This window comes from Corythoichthys intestinalis, chromosome 12 (genome assembly GCF_030265065.1).
Source record: "Corythoichthys intestinalis isolate RoL2023-P3 chromosome 12, ASM3026506v1, whole genome shotgun sequence".
Lineage (NCBI taxonomy): Eukaryota > Metazoa > Chordata > Actinopteri > Syngnathiformes > Syngnathidae > Corythoichthys > Corythoichthys intestinalis.
In genome coordinates, this window is record NC_080406.1 from 28,236,064 (window position 1) to 28,257,083 (window position 21,020).

Genomic DNA, 21,020 nt, shown 5'->3' on the forward strand with positions numbered 1-21,020 from the left:
TCTAAAAGTTATTACTCTATAGTGATCCCTCGTTTTTCGCGGGTAATGGGGACCAGAACCTGACGCGATACGTGAAAAACCGCAAACTAGCACACCCCCAATTTTGTGTGTGTGTGTGTGTTCAATGTATTTATTCATATTTAGCATTGGAAACAGCTACATATAAAACATGGGTTTTTTTCCCTTTTTTCCCCCCAAAAATATAATTTAAAAAAATCTATATATACATATATTTTAATAAATGGTTTTAAGCACTTCAAATGTGATAATTATAAGTTTTAAACAGGTTTCTGTCCCACCGAATTATTTTTAAACAAGAATAAAGAACTGTAGTGGAAAAACGCTACGCTTTATTGATTGCTTCATTGAGGGAGTCTACTCAAATCCTCTCACTTACAATGAGTTGCCAGAGCAACTGTTTAGCAAGTTAAACGATGAACAATGATTGACACATGCAGCGCTTTTGAAGTTCATGACTCTGGCAAGATCAAAAACAAACATCCGTCAACATAGTTAACTTAAATAAGCAACTGCAGTGCAGTCCAGCAGTGCCTGACGAACAGAGAGAGGGAGGGAAGGAACGAGAGTGAGACTATGCGATCGGCTCGGGACAGTTCATCTGTATTTTTTTAATAGAAAAAAAAATCCACGTTGGAATGTGGGCGCGAAGTTTGAAGCGCAAAGTAGTGAGGGATCACTATTTTGCAGTTTGATCGATTTCTGTTCGATTGTATGTAACACATCAATGTATCCATTTAAAGCAATTGTTACACCCCTAGTGTCCATAGAGGGCGCACAAAAGGAAACGCTTAACTATTTCATACACAAATTTAGATTTTTTTTTTCTTCATAAATGTTTTACTTACATATGGATAGGGGCCATTTGTGGCCCACAGGACAATATTTTGCTGACCTCATATGACATTTAATTGCAGTATTAGTGTTATCACATATTTTGTGATAAACAATGAAAAAAAAATTTGTTTTAACTGAAGCATCCATTTTTGTGTAAAAAAAAAAAAAAAAAAAAAACAAGCCATGAGTAATACAATATATTTCTAAATAAAAACAAATTCAAACACTAAAAAGAAATCGACATTTAAAAACAAATAAGAAATTCAAATTAGTATGGCCTGTGTGTATTTTGCCCTTTCATTATTTTATAAATCTTGTGTGTCACGTTACTTAACTCTTTGGCTGTCATTGAAGGCAATAGACGTCCAATATATTTTAACTGGGAGGTGATGGACGCGATCACTCATTTGAAATAAATTAGACGTACATTGCCATCAATAGTGGTTTTTAATATCAATTTCCTTTTTTTACTATGACTACCACAACGCATACTCTGAACCTGGGCTGGCAGTGAATAAGTTCATGACAACTTTTGAATAAAATTATGTCCACCGTAGTGATAATTTTTCCTGTAAGGTTTAGCATCCATAGGGACAAAAAAAAAAAAAAAAAAAAATCGTCATTGTGCCCAATGTGCCTACAAACATTTTGATGATGATTGATCAGGGTTTTTATTTTCCCGGACACAAGAGTAGTAATTCTCAACTGATGGCTCAGGATCAGGAACTTTATACCCCCCCCCAAAAGAGGACAAACTATTATGTTGCACTTTCCTAAGAAGCGCTATGCCATGATACATTTTTCTAAAAAGGCACTATCCACAACATTTTTTTAAGCAAAATAATAAATGCCAATTTTTACTTAATGTTCAAAGTAGGACAGAATGACACTATTGTGAACAACACATTATATACAGTACATTAGGCCTACCACAATCATTACTATATCAACCGCTGATATATAAAATGGCCAACAATAGTTTTTCAGGGTGTTATCTGTTACTGTATTCAATCACTTTGCTCAGTTCTCAGTGAGCCAACTGGCTCATGTTTGCTTGTTTCTGTGGAGAATAAAGATATGCGATACTGCATATTTTGGCACCAATCTGGCCCAAGTGAGTACAGGGCCAGTATTGCTATGACTAATATTTCATGTAGATGCCTCTTTAAGTCTTTTAGTGCCATTGACAATGCTAGACATCACGTAGCTCTCTTCAGCCTTCCGCTGCAAATTAGTTTGCACCTAGTAATACACTCAATGCATTTGAACTACATTCGTTCTTTGCTGCCATACCTCCTAGTTCAAATGGATAGGACATCTCCTTCAATGTCAGCTAATGAGTTAAATTGCTAAATCAAAATTTTTATGACCTTAAAATGTCTGTTGATTTAGATGCTGAAATATGCAAATAGGGGAAAATTGCACTCATCACAAGTTTCTGGGAAACTATCATTCTAAAACCTTTGTGTGACAGGCCTACAGTACATAACACTGAATAGATGGCCCCTTCCATTGAATTTTCAAACATTTCACTAATCGTCATTGCCAAAACATTCCAATAGCAAGAGAGAGTTTTCAGCACAGTCGTTGTGGCAATGAGTGATACATTTTTTACTAAAATATCCGGATAAAAATGACAAGTTCTCAACTTGAATTTCTCATGTTTTAGCTTAGCAGTCCAGGAGAGTGCTCAGCCAGCTGCGTTCCAGTTTTTTCACTCTCTTCAGTTCTCTAGCCTGCGTTCGCGTTAACGCAGGGGCTGCTGGTCCGGCCGTCTTGCCTTCTTCAAGTGCCAGTCGCTTGGCCATTACGGCGCCAGTTTCCATTTCCTCCTCATCGGACGACCCCTCTTCCTCTTTCTCGCTCTCCATTTCCTCCTCTGTGTGTTTTGGTTTACTAAAGGGCAGGAAAACAATGAAAAGGGCTTCAACGTGACTCAATAAGAAAAACAATAATTTCTCAATTTGTCTGCCTGTGCAATTTCATAAGTGATATCAGCAAAAACAACCACTGCAAGGCTTAGCTGTTATTTAACTAACAAAACCAGATATCTAATGGATGCATCAGTAAAGTTTTTTTTCAAACTTAAAATTTATAGTGGAGCACAATCAGACCCAAATTCCATCTGTGTTGAAAAATGTTTTCAACGAATCATCAATGGCAGTGAACTTTTGTATTATATACCCAATAGTGACAGTGAATGTGTTAAAGGGAACCTCGGACTTACAGACTTGTAGGCTCTAATAAGCCACAATCATTGTCTTTTACTAAAATATGTTGTAACACATAAAATATTGATTTAAAAATATATAATATTTAGTACATGTTTTGACCTATGTAGGGCGCCATGTTTTATGGATGCTTTTGGTGATGACGTAGTTTGTCACTCACTAGATGAACACTACAGGTCTTCTGCAATTCCTTCTTCGCTGCATAACTTCCAAAACATCGCCCTCATTGGTTCAAAGCGATGAGTACTTGTTATTTGTGTTTTTATTGAGTCTTTTGTTACCTTTTCATTGCCTCAAAATACTTTTTGCATGTGATTCCCTCTAATACTTTGAAACGTGTTTTCTTGTGGTAGCGTTAAAGCAGATTGTTGATATGTTAACCACATTAGTCACATAGCGCATGCAAACCACACTTATTTGATATTACTATTAGAGATGTCGGACCCGATCGGGATGCCGATCGATCGGGTCCGATCACGTCATTTTCAAAGTATCGGAATCGGCAAAAAAATATCGGCCATGCCTTTTTTTTTAACCCTTTAACACCAAACGTGTCGGCAGCGACGCGTTTACGCATATCGTCTTTGAAGCTTCGTCACGCTGTAATTACGTCACCCACATGCCGCTGGTTGGTCTCATTTGAAAGTGCGGAAGTTGATGTCCACACCAGTTTTTATTTGAAGTCAATCGACCACGAAATACGGGAGATAATGTCATTTGAGTTTTATAGTTTTATTGCACTCATAAATATGCATTCAAACGCTGCATGGACCATGTATCTGTCTCCATATTTCCATCATTTCTTGTCCTTTTTCAAAACCGAAAGCAGCACAAAAGACTACATATCCCAAGAGCCGTTCTGATGTCAAGAAGGACGAACCGAATGTGATCATTTTTAATAAATTTCCGAGTGAGGCGCTAACTAATGAAAGGGAGGCATGCGACGCAAGCAAAGCCTGGTTGGTTTGAGCGAGCGACTTTGAAACGTGCAGAATGAATATAAAACTACATTTAGCGCAAGCTAATGCATTATTTCATTAACTCAAGGAGGAAGATGAGCCGTATTTGTCGTCTTTTTCTTTGCATGAGTCGGCGTCTCGACGAATAGGAGTGACGGCAGCATGCAAACGGCGAAAGAGTAGGCTGTGTGACGTTGTGTGTGACGCAGCTCCGTGACCTGTTCAATAAAAAAATAAAAACTTTATTGGGTTGCATGCCTGCACATTTTGAATTGAACTGAACTACTTGTCAATATTTTTTAGAATACTTTTTTTCAATGTTATACAGTGGGGAGAACAAGTATTTGATACACTGGCAGTGTATCAAATACATGTTCTCCCCACTGTATATTTTTTTTCTTTACTATAATCTTTTCAATTTTTATGTAGAGGTGTGTTCGAGAAGCTTGATTGCATGTACGTATATACTTTTGATAAGGTGATGGGTACAACACCTAACTTCACAAAGAGATATCCTCCAAACCCTTTTTGTGTTAGATGATATATATAATTTTTTTTCTCACTATTTTGCACTGAATATAACCTGTTTTGACCATAGTATGTGTAAAGGCCAAAAACGCTTATAACCATACCTGCTGTTTGTGTTGAATTGTCAAACATAAAACTATTCAATCTTATTTTTTTCTATTGAATGTTTATCATAACACGTTGAATAAATATGATCAAGCTTCAAAACGGTTGGTCGAGCATGTTTGGTTGTCAGTGGGACGCCAACATTACAAATTTTGAAAAAAGATTTTGTTTTTTTTTTTTGTCTTTTTGGGTCCAAAATGTGGATTAAAATTGGTCAATGAAGAAAACAACAGTTTGGACATGAAGTTCAAGGTGTCCTGAAAAAAGGGACCCAATTTGGCCATTGTAAACAATTTTTTCTTTGAAATATAAAGGCAACATCAAATGCATGCAAATTCGGCCAAAATAGGCTTAGGTGTTAAAGGGTTAATATATATATATATTTTTTTTAATTAAATCGTTTTCTAATTGTATTTAACGCTACAGACATAATATGTTAAACTCATCCAGAGTCTTTAGTTTAGGCTTAAGGTAGGGTTATCAAATTTAGCCCAATAACGGCGGTAATTCATTTTTTAAAAAATGTATCACATTAAAATATTTAACGCAATTAATGCATGCGCTGCACGACCCACTCACGCATTGTCGCGCTCAATCTGTAATGGCGCTGTTCTACCTATATAGAGTGATAAAAGGCAGCATAATATGAGTAGAGTGAATTTTGGCAGCCTTTGGAGCCAATTTTTAATTGGCTAAAGCCTTACAATCCCTCTCCCTATGATTAGATATATCATGGAAAGCAATGTGGGGAAGCAAGGTAGCAATTGATCTTTTTCTTAACACCTTATGTTATTTCTTCTTCTTCTTCTTCCGTTGATTTCCGGCAGACTCGATGCCTATTGGCACATTGCTGCCTTACCCAATGTGGCCAAATCACGTAATGACCTCTATGTCCATCTCAGCCCGGAGGCGGCGAAAAAATCCGCCAAAGCTCTTATCATTCCATCCTGTCCCACCGCGGGACACAACAGCTCGTTCATAGTCACAGTGCCATGCGGCACCGGCCCTCTTTTTCCAAAAAGCTCCCGTCGCTGCTCACTATATAGCGGACACTCCATCAGCACATGTTTCACCGTTTGATATTGTTTGCAGTGCACACATTTACCATCAGGATGTTTACCTATCTTGGCCAGATCCCAAGCTAGTCCACAGTGACCCAATCTTAGACGCGTTAACATGACGGCATATTTCCTTTCTTTACCGATATACACCGGAGTAAATTTGACAGATGGATTGATAGCAAAGTAATGACGCCCCCTGGTGTCACTCTCCCAAATTTTTTGCCAGACAGCTGTCACATATGCCTTAATTTTTCCCTTCCACTCATAAATTCCTGGGACTATTTCACCTTATGTTATTTCCCAACGCAGAGAAGATATATCAATTGGTAGCACTACGCACAGTCATGGTTCCACTTCCCATCATGCATTTGGGCATGGCTACAGTATCATTTACTGAAAGCTCAACAAATACACTAGATGGCAATATTTAGTCACAATATACAAAGTCAAGTCTTTCTATCCGTGGATCCCTCTCACAGAAAGAATGGTAATAATGTCATCTTGAGGATTTATTGTCATAATAAACAAATACAGTACTGTTGAATGTACTGTATATATTTTTATAGTTTTATTCATTTTTTTCTTAATGCATTGCCAAAATGTATATGATCGGGAAAAATGATCGGGAATGATTGGAATTGAATCGGGAGCAAAAAAATGCAATCGGATCGGGAAATATCGGGATCGGCAGATACTCAAACTAAAACAATCAGGAGCAAAAAAACATGATCGGAACAACCCTAATAACTATGTTTAAGCATCTTTATGTTCTGTCTGTATGCATCGAAACAAAACAAGCTGACAGCCCACGGTAGTACTTTAGGTGTCAAATTTGCCTCTTTTAGGATGTTTCACCGGTGTAGCATATTTTGGCAGAACATCGGTTTTGTCATACTCTCATCCAGTCTTTCCTGTTCATTTTGCTTTTGCTGCTCATTTTGTGAAATATCGACAGTGCTATCATGCTCATTAATGTTACTCTCCGGTTCAAATTGAAAGGGTTGAATAGATGACATGTTTATGTTGCTAGAGCAGGGGTGGGCAAACCGGTCCTCGAGGGCTGCAGTGGGTCCTGGTCTTTGTTCCAACTGATTCAGCACAGACAGTTTAACCAATGAGGTTTCAGTGGAAACAAGAAGCATCTGACTGCAATCAACTGATTGCAATCATAGGAAACCAGATTGGTGAAATGCTGTCCTCATGATGGGTATGAACAAAAACCCGCACTCACTGCGGCCCTTTGTGGAATAGTTTGCCCACCCCTGTGCAAGAGTCATACTCTGTAAGCCCAGCAGCGTAACCATGTGACGTCACAACAAGAGCAACCTACTAGGTAGACTAATTTGACAAATTGTACAAAAACGAAAACATCAAGAGGGGTTTTCGTATCGAATTATTTTAACTCATAATAACGTTTAACTTTTAAAATCTACAAGTCTTTCTATCCATGGATCCCTTTAAAGTAATTCACTAAATTTGGGCTCACAAAAAAACAAACAAAAAAAATACTGGTCATAGCCCGAGAAAGTCAAATGTCAATGAACTATTAAAGAACTAGGCTTTGAGTAAGCGAACTGACCTTGAGTCTGTGACGGAGATGAGCAATGACTGTACAAACATGGAGCAGAGGAAAGTGGCAGAAGGGAGGACGTGTGCGGGCGTCTGCAGAAGCTATCAACAAAAGATGGGGAATACAAAGAAACTTTAAATAACATTTTTATACTGGCAATCCCCAATTCCTGATCAAAACCCCCACCTCCTTAATAGCAGCAGAGCTCTGCTGGAGCTGCAGCCTCTCTGCCATGGCGGGATTGTCTGTAGGGCCAAGATTGTCTACTTCTTGCCGTTGTTGGCCTAGCAATAGGTGGAAGGGCGTCATGGCAACGGTGTCGTCGATGGCAAGCTAGAAAGGGGTAGGAAGTGCACAATCAATATATCAATTGAGAGAGTGAAAAGAAAGGAGCAAGAACAGCTCATTGGTCAATATGACAGTGAATGTTTAATCAACATTGCGGGAACACATTGACCGTTCTGTGGTTCATTTCAAAGGGGATGTTGACAGAGTAAAATTGAGTGAAGCGCTTGATTACAGAATGAATTCATCTCTTTCAGTTAAGGTACCATTGTATTGGAACATCTTTAAAAGATTTGATTAAAAACAGAAAAGTTACTTCCATTTCTTGACTTCATCTCTTAAAAAAGGGTCAATTTTGATGTTTAACTATTAAAAAACGTTAAGTAAATCATTCAGCATTATTTAGTAAAATATTATTTTCCCAATTAATATAAGAAAATTAAAAACAAAATATGAAATGGAAGAATAATTTTCCTTCTTGGTTGCCAATAAATAATTGTTCATGGATCATTTTTCTAATTGCATGTTAAACTAAAAAAAAAACTAAATAGTCAATCAACATTTAATCTTTTCTTTCTGAGTCATTAAAACCCCTTTTAAATTTTTTTTTTTTTTTTTTAAACAGCATAAATTTATTTGTATTTATGCATTTATTTTGTGATGGAAAAACATGCAGCAGATCACAATGACCGATTACATTTTTAATCCAAATAAACAGAAGAGTTCATGCAACGCTGTTCAGTCATAAAATACAGTGAAAACAAAGACGGGCCAAAAGGACATGGATGTTTACAAAAATGTTACCGTGATCATTAAACACCGTATCAACTCGTTTACCTGTTTATTAGAACCCATCAGTCGCTTCTCCTCAGCCTTTGTGATAAACGTCTTAAGTTCCTGCACAGGAAGGAATTTGTGTCGTGTTAAGAACAATCTTGCGCTTAAGAGTCGAGTTTTGACCTACCATGTGCTGGCTCAGGAAATACAGCTGGGATCGGTTGAGCCACTGGCAGCTCTCATCGCAGCTTTCCTGCATGGCTTCCCTTGGAGAGAAGACAGCCCGGGTGACTTTTCCTGGACACACAGCCTTTTGGCAAAACAGTGGACGTGGCTCACAGGGCTTAAACACAAACACTGGGCAGAAAAAGGAAATGTTGACATTAACCTGAGTGGCAACGATCTACATTCAAAACAGCAGCATGAGGAAAACCTAGACCGGAAATTGATTCACTCCCAATTTTAATACTGTCAAATGAGACAATTTACAGGGTCTCTGCAGGGTTCAACAAGTCAAATTTAAGACTTTTAAAGACTTTAAGACCATAATGAATCAAATTTAAGACCCATTTCACGTCGATACCGGCAAAAAATGTACTAAAGAGTTAAAGGAAAATTGGAAGCCTGGAAATACAGGCAACGTATATGAATTTATTCCTACCTCTTACCAACTGTGATACAAAGGAGCACCAAGTACTACTAGTAGTAGTAGTAGTACTGTAGTAGTAAAGTCAATTCAATGGATTTTTAAGACTTTTCAAAATTGTATTCAAGACTTTGAGATTTTAGGAGAATTTTAGAAATTTTAAGGCCTTAAATCCAAATGATTGGCTTTAAGACTTTTTCCAAATTTTTTAAGACCCCGTTGATACCCTGTATTTAACCCTAATGTTATTTTGCTGGTCAAACATACCCGTTCATAAGTTGTTTTTTTCCTCTATGTGAAAACATTTCGGATAGAACATCTGGGTTTTCATTTTTTCTTTTTTTTTTTTTTTTTGAATAAACCATCTTCCTTGTCATTTCATTCTTTATATAATTTCATAAAATTGCAAATAACAAAAAAAAGTTTCTACCATTTTTACCCCACATAAATGGTGCAGGACAAAATTACCTGGTCTAAAGTTTAGAAATACATTTAGACTATAAGCCGCTACTTCCCAGCCCCACACACACACAGACAAACACACCGAGCCTGAAAGATTATAGTCCAGTACGGCTATTGTTATTTATTTTTACAGGCTAATGGGCTACATGTTATAATACAATGTGGAAACCTGTGACTTATAGTTCAGTGAGTCTTATAAACAAAGTTTTCTTGTAAAATGTGGTGGGTGAGGCTTATAGCCAAGCAGCCCTTATAGTTAAAAAAAATATATATATTAATTGTATTTTACATAGTTTATAGCATTGTTTTTGGCATGTTGTTTTACAACTTCTCTCTCACTTTTCAAAAGACTTCATAATAGTATTGACATGTCACTTCGGTCACGTACTGCGCTTCTCCTTCAAGCAGGGGGGCCGCCCACATCGAGAGGAGCTATTCAAAAACACATGCACGTAGCATATGTTACGCCGGATTTAGTTGAAAAAGTATGAAAGCTGTACCGCATACCAACAGGAAGGATTGTCTCAGGAGTGATTTGTTCAAGGATTCAAGGTAATTATTATATTTTTCGTACCATGCATGCATTTTGAAACGTTGTGAAAAAAAAAAATTAATGGGAGAAATTAACTCCTACTGACTAGCATCACCCTTCGACATATTTACGTTAGGTCTGTCAAACGATTAAAATTTTTAATCAATTACAGCTTAAAAATTAATTAATTAATCGCAGATAATCGCAGTTCAAACCATCTATAAAGTATGCCATATTTTTCTGTAAATTATTGTTGGAATGGAAATATAAGACAAGATGGATATATACATTCAACATACGGTACATAAGGACTGTATTTGTTTATTATAACAATAAATCAACAAGATGGCATTAACATTATTAACATTCTGTTAAAGCGATCCATGGATAGAAAGACTTGTAGTTCTTAAAAGATAAATGTTAGTACAAGTTAGATTTTCTTTTTAATTAAAACCCCTCTTAATGTTTTCGTTTTAATAAAATTTGTAAAATTTTCAATCAAAAAATAAACTAGAAACCCGCCATTGTTGATGTCAATAATTACTTACACAATGCTCATGGGTGCTGAAGCCTATAAAATCAGTCGCACCCAAGCGCCAGCAGAGGGCGGCAAAACTCCATAAAACACAATTAACAAGTGAGCGTTTCACTGTACCGTCATTTAAATGTGTCTGAGCGGGGCATCTGCGTTAATTGCGTCAAATATTTTAACGTGATTAATTAAAAAAATTAATTAACGCCCGTTAACGCGATAATTTTGACAGCCCTAATTTACGTACAATAAATGCTACCTGCACGTTTTTTTTTGCTTTTAACCAATAATCGAGACGGTTTTATGTCCATACCTATAAAGAATTCACGGATTTAAGCATTTATTCCCAAGAATTTAAACGTAAAAAGCTCTTTGTTGTGGTAAGGCGACGCCGGTGTGACTTGAAAAGGAACAGCAGATTCGACGTATTTATTTAAAATAAATTCTACCTGCACGGTCTTTTGCTTTTAAAATTGACACTGTTTTACGTCCTGCACAGTCTCTGGCTTTTAACCAAGAATTGACGTCCATATCTATAAAGAACTGAGGGATTTAGGAAGAATTTAAACATAAAAAGCTCTTTGTTGTGGTCAGGCGGCGGCGCAGTGTGACTTGAAGACGAACAGCACATTCGACATATTTACTTAAATTCTACCTGCACGTTTTTTGTTTTTTTTTTGCTTTTAACCAAGAATCGAGACTGTTTTACGTGCATATCTATAAAGAATTGAGGAATTTAAGCATTTATTCACAAGAATTTTCAACGTAAAAAGCTCTTTGCGTTTCCACTCGGTCAGCTTTGACGCATATAGGCCCCCTATTAATCGGCCCCGTACCCTGTGTCCCGTCAATGAAGTCTATGCCCTTTTATCCTCAAAAATGGGGTTTTGCCATTTTTTTTTAACCAAACCACCTGTTTTGTTTTATAGGTCAATGCGACTAGGATTTATCTAAACTTTTTAATTTTTTTTTAATAGCCACACAAAATGCCAACTTACGTTTCGGCGCCACTGAACAAAAGATTAAGATGCCAATAACCACACCTTTCATTTTTTGAATGGTTTTACCTGTGTGTCAGTGTTATAAAGATATTTGCAAAGCTTGACATTTATCCAAACCGTCTTGAACTTTTTCATGCAATGCTTGTAAAATCTTTTATCATACCAACAGTACCATATGTTAGGGTGCAATGTAAGGTGTGACAATGTCAAAGAAATTATAAACACTTATCTTGATGCTCCAGAATCTAGATTTACGATTTACTTTCTTGAGGAGACTGTTAATCGTTATACTAAATGACAAACTAAACATATTCAAGGACATCTTACTCAGGTGGCTCATCAACTATCAAATTGAGTAAACAGTTCATACATATTCTGTGCCATTTACAGTATTCTCATGTGTTAATAGTTCAAAAGAAAATTCATACTGTCATGAGTGGGATTGGAAAAGGATTAAGGTAACCAAAGCAGATGGAAAGCAGTCCCCACAAAAAGTTTGGTTAAAACAAAAATGGTCTATTTCTGATATTAGTCCTTCAGGGCTACCATACAGACACTTGATACAATCACATGAACAGTTTAACAAATCTCAAAAGGGTAATCCAAAAGCTTACAGTCAGTACATCCATCTTGACTACAGAACGCTGCCATGTTCTCAGACAGCGGGTCATGTAGCAGCAGGCTGACATCCATGGATGTGCTCCACTCCACTACAACAAAGAGGACAGCAAAACGACCATTAGACACAAACAGTATGCATATTGGGTGCTTTTTAATATGACAAAGGTTTACAAGAGCAGGTGAGGAGATTCCAGCAGCAGAGCAGGTTCTTCTCCGTCGTCCCCAGCAAGTATTTGGAACAGCTTAGTTGGCCAAAACAAAGATTCCTGGAAGAAGAAAAAAAAAAGTTGCTTTAGTTTTTTGTGTGTGTGACTTGAGAGTCAAGAGCCAGCGCCACACATATTTTATGGGATTAGTCTTACTTTACCCCCATGTGAAGACTTCTAATTAGAACAGGCCAGCATGGCTTGAACACCCACTAAACCAGCCTCCCAAAAAACAGCTATCGCATGGAGGCATCTGCATTTTAGACCCATTCTGGATCACAAACCTGGACCTCATTGCGGAACAGATGAGCTAAGCATTATTCAAAGACTCAAGAGATGTTTGAGGTTAAGCAATTTAGTTGACTCAACAAGTCCATAGGCAGGCGCTAGTTATACAAGACAGTGCTGTGGGGCAGCTGTCAAAACAGCTGATATATAAAAAAGAATTATCCTTCAGTACTCTAAGTAGTACGTCCCACTGACACAGCAACTCTTAGCTGAGCCTTTTGGGTGGAAAACACTTTTTTAAAAATTTTATTTTTTAACCTTTTTGTTTCATTAGTGTCTGTGGAACAGCAATAAGCTTCCTGGGTAAAATATATTGTTGGTTTTCGATTGTATACTAAAAAGGCACCAGAAAAGAGAAAATGAACCCGAAACATGCATATCATTGTAAGCTCCAATATTAACCATTTTGATCAATAATGAGTGCAATGCTGTTTTAGCCTCAGAGATTGCTTCACAACTGCATGCCCCCCCCCCCATCAAAAACATTCACTTTTTTAAATGGGTCAATTAAACCTATTACAGGACTTCCAAGAGCTGAAACCTTTATAGAGAAAGTGACTATTTTTGCCAAATGTAAAAATTTAGCCTCATAAGGACATGGCGTCCTCATGAATGAAAATTTTAAATAAACAGAAGTAATACCGTTTGATCTTTTTTTTTTAAATTTACGCTATTAAACCCCCCACCCCCCCAAAAAAAGAAAAAAAGCATCTTTTGGACTAAAAAATGTAAAAAGTTAAAAAGAAATAGCATTTCCTGCCATTAGAGGAGATAGACATTCAATTAATTTGAATTGGGAGGACTGCCAGTGAATGCTCACATTTCAATACCATTGAAGGTGCTAAACCTGAAACCCATTTTGACTGTGAGGGTTGGCAGCAAATAGTTGCTGCCAGTCTTTCCCATGGAATAGACTTCTAGCACTGTTTATAGCAGCCAATTAGTTCAATTAATTCACTTCTTGAGGCTTGTACTGTATATACAAAGGGCAGAATGTAAGGCAGAGCTCTAAAGTGAACACATACATTTTGAATGCTTCGCCTCAGATGGGGAGAAAGGGTTCACTAGCAATTGCCATGTTTTTTTCTTAAAAAAACAAAAAAATTGCAGGCAACAAATTAACCTTTTTTCAGCTAAATCAGTTCAATGGGAACCTTTATGGTTGAGCCCAGTAATGTCCTGGAGCTTCCGCTGGTTCCCATGACACCATTGCTGGCAAAGCAAAAATCCTTAGTACAACTCCCACATAAAACCACCGTTAATCAAACTGCAAGCAGTTGCAATTCATTGGAAGACTCACAAGGTCAATCTTTTTACACCTTTGAGATAGGAAACACAAGTATTTATTTTTTTGTTAACTAACCTGATACTGCCCGGTGGCTGGGACAGAGTAGTTAGAAGCTCCCAAGTGGCCGGGCTCCACACTGTCACTACCTCCCGGAAGCTGACGGCAAGCAGGGAGCCATCGGCCGAGAAGCTGCAACACTGAGGCGCCAGGCTGTGATAAGAGCCCACGAAGTCGCATGCCCATGACGGACCCTCGTCTAAATCAGTCCCATCATGAGAAGGAGAGAATCTCAAATGTTACAGATGACATAGGTGTGCAATCAAATATTCAATTCAGAATGACTTTCTTGTCATGTACAATTCAAGATAAAATATTTGTTCGTTTCAACACCTCGTTATATGTCGAGTCAAAATGACTCTTTAGAATGTCTCAAACATGTTTTGCCAAATCACGTGTTCCTACAGCACATACACACTAAATAGCAACTTAAAAGCAGAAGTTATGGAGGCATTAGTTTACAGCCCCTTTCTCAGAAACCAAGCGTGGTGGAATGTTCTGTCTCACCTTCTGTGTGGGTGGTTGGCACTGTCTGCTGCCAGGCTTTGAAGTGTCCGTCCTTGCTGGCTGAAACCAGCGTGGTGGCATGGTGGTCTGTGGCAGTGGGACCAAAGCACATGGTAGTAATCCGATCCTCGTGGGGGGCTGAGATGGTTGTGTCCAGCACAAAACTTGGTAGGTGATAAAGGGACAGTTAGACATTGATGCTCCCTTTTTGAACTCTGCTGTTGCTAGTGATAGGCATTTAATCCATTTGAACCAAGAGGAGCTAAGTGGCAGTAAATGATCACTTGCATCAAGGAGAAATACCTTTGTGTTTGTTCGTCAAATCTCCACAACTTCAAATTGAGCTCCCACTCTGCCGCTTTCTGTTTCCTTTCCTCAACTGTGGCCAGGTGCTTTCCAGAGGCATCAAAAGTAGCCTTCACCACCTCAAACTGCTGCAATCCCAACTCGTGTATGTATTCCTGCTGCACAATATCTAACTAAACGAAAGAAATAACATGACAATTCAAGTATTAAAACTGTGACCTTCCGATAAAGTGACCGTTCAGAACACTGACATTAAAAAGCAGCTTATCTCGGTGAAGGGAGTAAAACTGCAAGTGTCCTGGCTTCCCATTCAGCACTAGCGCTTTGCTGCGAGGGTCTACAGTCAAGTCTGTGGCGACACTTTCTCCTGCACATGAGCAAAAAAGATGATGTGTGGCATTGTTACTAATTTTATTTTGGAAGTGCTGTACTTTGTAAATTAGTTATTGTGAGTAACAGTCACCTTGGACAAGGCCCTGAATGACAGCAGACACTTTTACACAGCTCTGGATAATTGTGATTTCTGGAAGAAGAAAATAAACGATGCTAAACACAGCTTTTAGCACTTCAGTCTCATCTCTCACGGAACGTTCGTCTGTTTGGTACTCCCAAAATGACCCATGGACACTGTGAACCGCTGACTATAACAATCCATACAGACAATACATGCAGATTTGATATTGAAACACAGCTAAAAAAAAAAATCGTGTATTTTTTCTACACCTTTAAACAGGCTGGTTTGACTTGCAACATGACAAAAAGGTTAATGGTCACCCCAAAGACAAAAAACAAAACGTCTTACTGTTATCTACATGCGAAGTGCAGAAGAGCGAGCCATCGGGAGATACGGTGACATGTGTGATTGCGCCACCGAGTCTGGGAAGAAAGTCCTTTTGGCTCTCTTGACCGTATCGCCATTGGACGAGCACAGACTCCACACCTCCGCTCAACAGGTTGGTACCTGGTGATGGGGACAAAAAAAAACAACCCTCACTTTAAATATTTAAATATAGTGTCATTCCAACTTAATAAACATTAAAAGTTGTGTACCTTCAGGGGTGAAGCACAGCGAGCTGACAGCATTGTGGTGCCAGTGTAATGTAGAATATGTGTACTCCTTCTTCTGGTTGAAGTTTCTCCTTGAAGATAAACAATAAGAAACAAATATAAAGAATAGCTATATAGAACCAATATGCAGAAATTGTCTAATTGATGTAATTGTAAGGAACTCACCACAAGCGAATCTTTCCATCCTCATGTCCGGTGGAAATCACGTCATCCTTCGGGTGACAGGCGACGCAGGTGAATGTGTTCTTGCCTCCCTTCCTGTTGTCTTGTTTCAGGGAAAAGCTTTTGAAAATCCAACCAAGACAGTCAGTTAGTAGCCGCCACCCAGAGAGCTACATTCATCAGGACACAATACATTTATTTTGTATCTCACTTGAATGCCTTGTGCTTCCTGAAGAAATAGACCACCAAATGCAAACCTTTGACTGAAGTAATATACTCCCCCTGTAAGGATGAAAAGTCATATTTTCAAAGCTGAATATTTTCAGATCAATAGAACACATATTATACTAGTAAGCAAACCATTAAAGGTGTAGACACCTTGAGTTGTACAGTACATCCCAGCACAAATAATCTTGTTTAATAAAGTGAAAAGGCATACCGGTAATTTTAATTATCCGATGTGTAATAGTGGAGAAAACAAAGCCAATATTTCCTGGAAGTAATCAAAATAGCTGGTGCCAGACATTTTTAAATGACAGCACTTTTTTAGCTAATCAAATAGATGTATCTAAGGCTAGGTTCATACTGCAGGTCTTAATGCAGGAATCCGATTTTTTCGTGTTTTTCCGACTCGAATCAGGCATTAAGTTGACGGTTTGAACGTGACAAGTCGCATAGAACTGGACCATTTCAAATCCGATCAGGGTCACTTTCGTATGTGGTTCAAATCCGATCTGGGCCACATTTTTCCAGACTGTCGCGGCGGTCTGTACTGGCCAGTCTCCCAAATCGGAATTCATGCAGCAATTACGTCATCAAATAGCGAGAGACGCGCTACGGTAGCGGTTCAGCTGTGCGTTATTGGCGCCTAGCTTGAAGTGAACGCGGCTTTTTGGGGAATGGCCGGGCTTGACAACAGTCATAAAAAATAAAAATGGGTTGAGGATAAGCCTGAGAATGATCGGTTGTCTCTCCGCTCTATGTGAGCAATATTTTACCATTGCCTATACGGTCAAGAGCGGGGCAAACTGCCCGTATGTGTGTGTGACATGCACGGACAGTGCGTGCATGCTATCGATCCATATAAACTTTGACTATACGCCTAACCGGGGATTATGTATGTTTGTTATTTGTGTCCTCCTTTTGAAAAGCAAAATATATGCCTGGAATGACAGATGACATGTGTGTCATTTGTTTTGATGCTTCTGCGCATGCGGGTCTTTTTGCTCAGTGAGTGTCGGACTGCGAATTGGTGCACATGCATAATACTTGAATGGTCTCAAAGGACAAAGGCAGTCTGAACGGGCACGCCAAAAAAACGGATATGACAAAAAATTGGATTTGTGCATTAAGACCTGTAGTATGAACTTAGCCTAAGATTGTTCCATCTACACGGCACAAATTGGCTACCCACTGAGCTGTGCCTGTCAATGGCCGAAACACGCTTTTATGGAACTAGGAAGTGAAGCAAGCTTTGTCTGACTCAGAAGTAAGAAAAAGAGACTGCACAGGTGCAGAAACTATAAAGAGTGTTTGCCTACTTTCTTAGCTACTTTTTAACCGTTGTGAATAAGTGTTTATGTACTTATGCATTGCATACCTGACTTCTTATTCAATAATAGCTGGGCTTATAAGCAGTGTCATTTTTATTGTTTAAACATAATTTTCTCCATTATCAGACGTCTAAGGAATGCACAATACTTAAATATTTTGTGCAACCGTATTTTACATGAAGGTCGTTTATAATAAGTGTTCTCTATTGCTTTAAGGAGCTATATTATTTTCAAAATAACACCACATATTATTCATTGCCAGTGACTGTAATAAACACAGGGTTAAAGAAGTTTGACCCGAGGAGGCCTGATCTACCCTATAGTATTGAAGCAAGTCATACAGTAGTTACTATCATGTAACAATATGTAGTGGCATACACACCCCTCTGCCGAATGCAATAGATTCCGGAGAAGCGCAGACATCTTGGAGCACAACTGAAAGTTCTAGGCCCACTACCAGCTGATCACCACTCTGAGGTAGATGTAGCGCCACTAGCTGGAAAGAACCTATGAACACACAAACAAAATTTGACCTTTTACCTCCTTTCCCCCTTCACATACAGCGAAAAGGCCACTCTGTCACATTGACTTGTCTCTGGCACTCCCTAGTAGTGTTTAATTACGGGGGGGGAAAACATTTAAAAAACTAAAATAAACTGTTTCCCAGAAATCTACACAGAATGCTCACTTGTGTGTTCTCTCACGCACCTTAAATGGAATTTGTGCATCTGAAGAATCACCTACCATTTCTTTGGTCAGGGGTGACAACAAAGATGACTCCTTTGTGGTCTGCTGAGGCATAGATGGCGTATATCTGATGCTCAACAACGTAAGACTAGAAGAGATCACAAATCAGTTGAAATTTTGGGACAGTTATGTTGCTATTAGTGCTCTTTGAAAAATGTAGTAGGCTTAAATTTTTCCAGAAGAATGAATGGTTAAACAAAAAAATTCCCAATGGCCGACTTCCTATTCATTTTCGCCAATAGGTCCTTGTGCCTTTATTTGCAATTTTGTAGACATGTCCACAAAATTTCATGGAGCTCAGTGAAACTGGTGCTGTGGATTTCTTTTTCTCATGTCTCACACAGCACACTAATTAAATTTTACACAATAATATGGACAACGTCCTGTTCATTTTCAGTTAAAGGTTTGTCAAAATGTGTAGGCTACATCAAATAAATGATGCATTCATTGATAAATACTCCAGAACTAATGAGGGGGGAAAAAAAATCACCTTTATTAGGATACCATCTGTAAAATCCCAAAGTCTAACAGTGCCATCTAGAGAAGAGGAATAGACCTGCAACAACAAAAGTCACAACTGTAATGCATAATTAGCAATATGTTAAAAAAAAAGGACTTAGTCCTCATGTTATGCTGTGGTGCAGCTGCATTTCTGCTTTAGTACATTCCATATATCCAATAGAAATGGCTCATTTCACATTTTGAAGTTAAAAAGTTTGAATACGCAAAAAAAAAAAAAAAAAAGCAAATAACATCCTTTTCTTATGAGAAGTAATGCCCTGAATATTAACACTACTATTCAAAACACGTGAGAACTGTTCCAAGGGTAAACCTGTAGATGGTTGGAGGGATTAAGCAGCACGCCCGTGACCAGGTCGGTGTGTCCCTGCAGCTCGTGAATGCATTCCTCCGTGGTCGTGCTGTACAATTTTACGCACTCCCCCGAAGCGCACAGGAGGAACCTACAGTCAAAACATACATCACAGCTTACAGTCGGAATGAGTTAAAGCGTCCACTGGAAATCCTGCCAGTCAAAAAGGATTCGGTGACGAACGACGTCCCTGGTAGTAGATCAGGTAAAGGAGGGTAAATATCAGGAAAACAGGTTAAAAAAAAAAATATATATATATATATATATATATACATATATATATAAAATCATCTTCGCATTAGGGGAGTTGTATATATTGAAGAAAACCCATACAATCCATACAATATTGTGACTAAAAAATGTCCGATTTGATTTGTTTATTTGTCATCGTATAATAACAACAATTAGGCTCGAGCGTTTACGTCACAGCAGCACGGGATCGTGCGAGATTTGCCATTGCGGAAGCACGTCTGCATCACGGGACATTTAAACTTAACGGCACAATTCAACTACGAGTGCCAAAGATGGAAAAATGTAGGGAAAACTTGCCAGTTCGAAACAGAGACAAACTTGTTACCACGGCGAAGGACAGATATGTGAGCAATTTTAAGGATGTGAACAATGTTGACCCTCACGAGCAAGCCGAACACAAATGGAATAAAGATGTCGACAAGCTTCCACCACTACGCGAAATGGACATCATGCTGTATTTAGTGTTTGGTATATGTTACTACACTCATCAGCAATTCCGAAACTACAAATCGCTACAAAGCTACAAACAGTTTTGCTGCGGATGGGTGCAGGATCTTCACTTTATGACCATAGCAAACAGCAACACCATCTTTCTAGCAAAGGTAGGCAATGTGTGTTTACATTAGTCTGTGAACACGGATGTACAAATCTTTTGCTGCATAAAATGTAGCCTGTGTACAAATTCTTTGCCACTCTCTCACGTCAAAATATTACAGCTTTTTCATTTAGCAACGACATGAATTATGTCTTATGAAGACAATGCACATGTATGCATGCTAGTTGTTTAGCTGTGGCAATAGCTAACAACAGGCCGACTTAGGGCGTAAAGTTACTGAAATTTGCGTAAGCAAACGAAATTAACTTACCGGAGTGGAAGTGCATAGAGCAAACTCAGTGTGTAACTGGAGAATCAAACGTTATGCCCTTCCTTCTGATCGAGGCCACCCATGCCATTCTTCGACGTTTGGTAAGTTCAGATATGAGCTTTCCCTCGCCTTTTCTCCATGTAGGGATCCGGAAGAAACTCAATGGTGTTCCGTCGAGCTGTACATTCTCCTTTCTATTCGATCGGTTGTTGCAATTCTTTACCGCACAATAAATTCCGACCATTTTTAAAGAGCGACCTGTAACTTGAAATGCCTCAGTTTATGTTTCTCGCTTCCACAATGGCGATAGCGGCGGAAACCTCGCGAGTGCCACGTCATACGCTCGAGCCTAATTCAATCATGAACACAATGGTGTTTTAACTTTGCTGGGGTTGACAATATAAATGACCCGGACGTACTTTTAAAAACGTGAGGGCCAACAGAATGCATCGATAAAAAAAAAGAAACATCTTTTTTCACTTTCCGTTCCGTGTTTTGACGACGTTGCGCTATCCAGAGCAAAGACAACCTTACGGTCAATGCATTCAGCCGTTGCCCTTTGTGGGGCGTAAACACACCTCATTAGCTCGCTTGTTCGTTCCTGCGTGAACGCGTGCAACCTGACTACCGCTGCTGATTGATCGTCAGTATTATTACCTACTTAAAGTTGTACGACAAGACGTG

General features: G+C 38.6%; 1 protein-coding gene across 1 annotated transcript in view; it reads right to left on the bottom strand.

Moving 5' to 3' along the window:
* The window catches only part of wdr75 (WD repeat domain 75), a 22,806-nt gene continuing 1,786 nt past the window's right edge, over positions 1-21,020 (bottom strand). Inside the window, exons 3-22 of the mRNA XM_057852471.1 lie at positions 19,180-19,309; positions 18,838-18,903; positions 18,345-18,435; positions 17,983-18,107; positions 16,259-16,329; positions 16,051-16,167; positions 15,868-15,956; positions 15,620-15,778; positions 15,281-15,340; positions 15,069-15,184; positions 14,815-14,990; positions 14,512-14,675; positions 14,023-14,203; positions 12,337-12,431; positions 12,159-12,254; positions 8,559-8,728; positions 8,432-8,491; positions 7,496-7,642; positions 7,319-7,410; positions 1-2,751 (exon numbers count right to left, since the gene is read on the bottom strand). Coding sequence (XP_057708454.1) covers positions 2,526-2,751; positions 7,319-7,410; positions 7,496-7,642; positions 8,432-8,491; positions 8,559-8,728; positions 12,159-12,254; positions 12,337-12,431; positions 14,023-14,203; positions 14,512-14,675; positions 14,815-14,990; positions 15,069-15,184; positions 15,281-15,340; positions 15,620-15,778; positions 15,868-15,956; positions 16,051-16,167; positions 16,259-16,329; positions 17,983-18,107; positions 18,345-18,435; positions 18,838-18,903; positions 19,180-19,309 — 2,431 coding nt within the window. The 3' untranslated portion in view covers positions 1-2,525. The remainder of the gene's footprint in view (positions 2,752-7,318; positions 7,411-7,495; positions 7,643-8,431; positions 8,492-8,558; positions 8,729-12,158; positions 12,255-12,336; positions 12,432-14,022; positions 14,204-14,511; positions 14,676-14,814; positions 14,991-15,068; positions 15,185-15,280; positions 15,341-15,619; positions 15,779-15,867; positions 15,957-16,050; positions 16,168-16,258; positions 16,330-17,982; positions 18,108-18,344; positions 18,436-18,837; positions 18,904-19,179; positions 19,310-21,020) is intronic.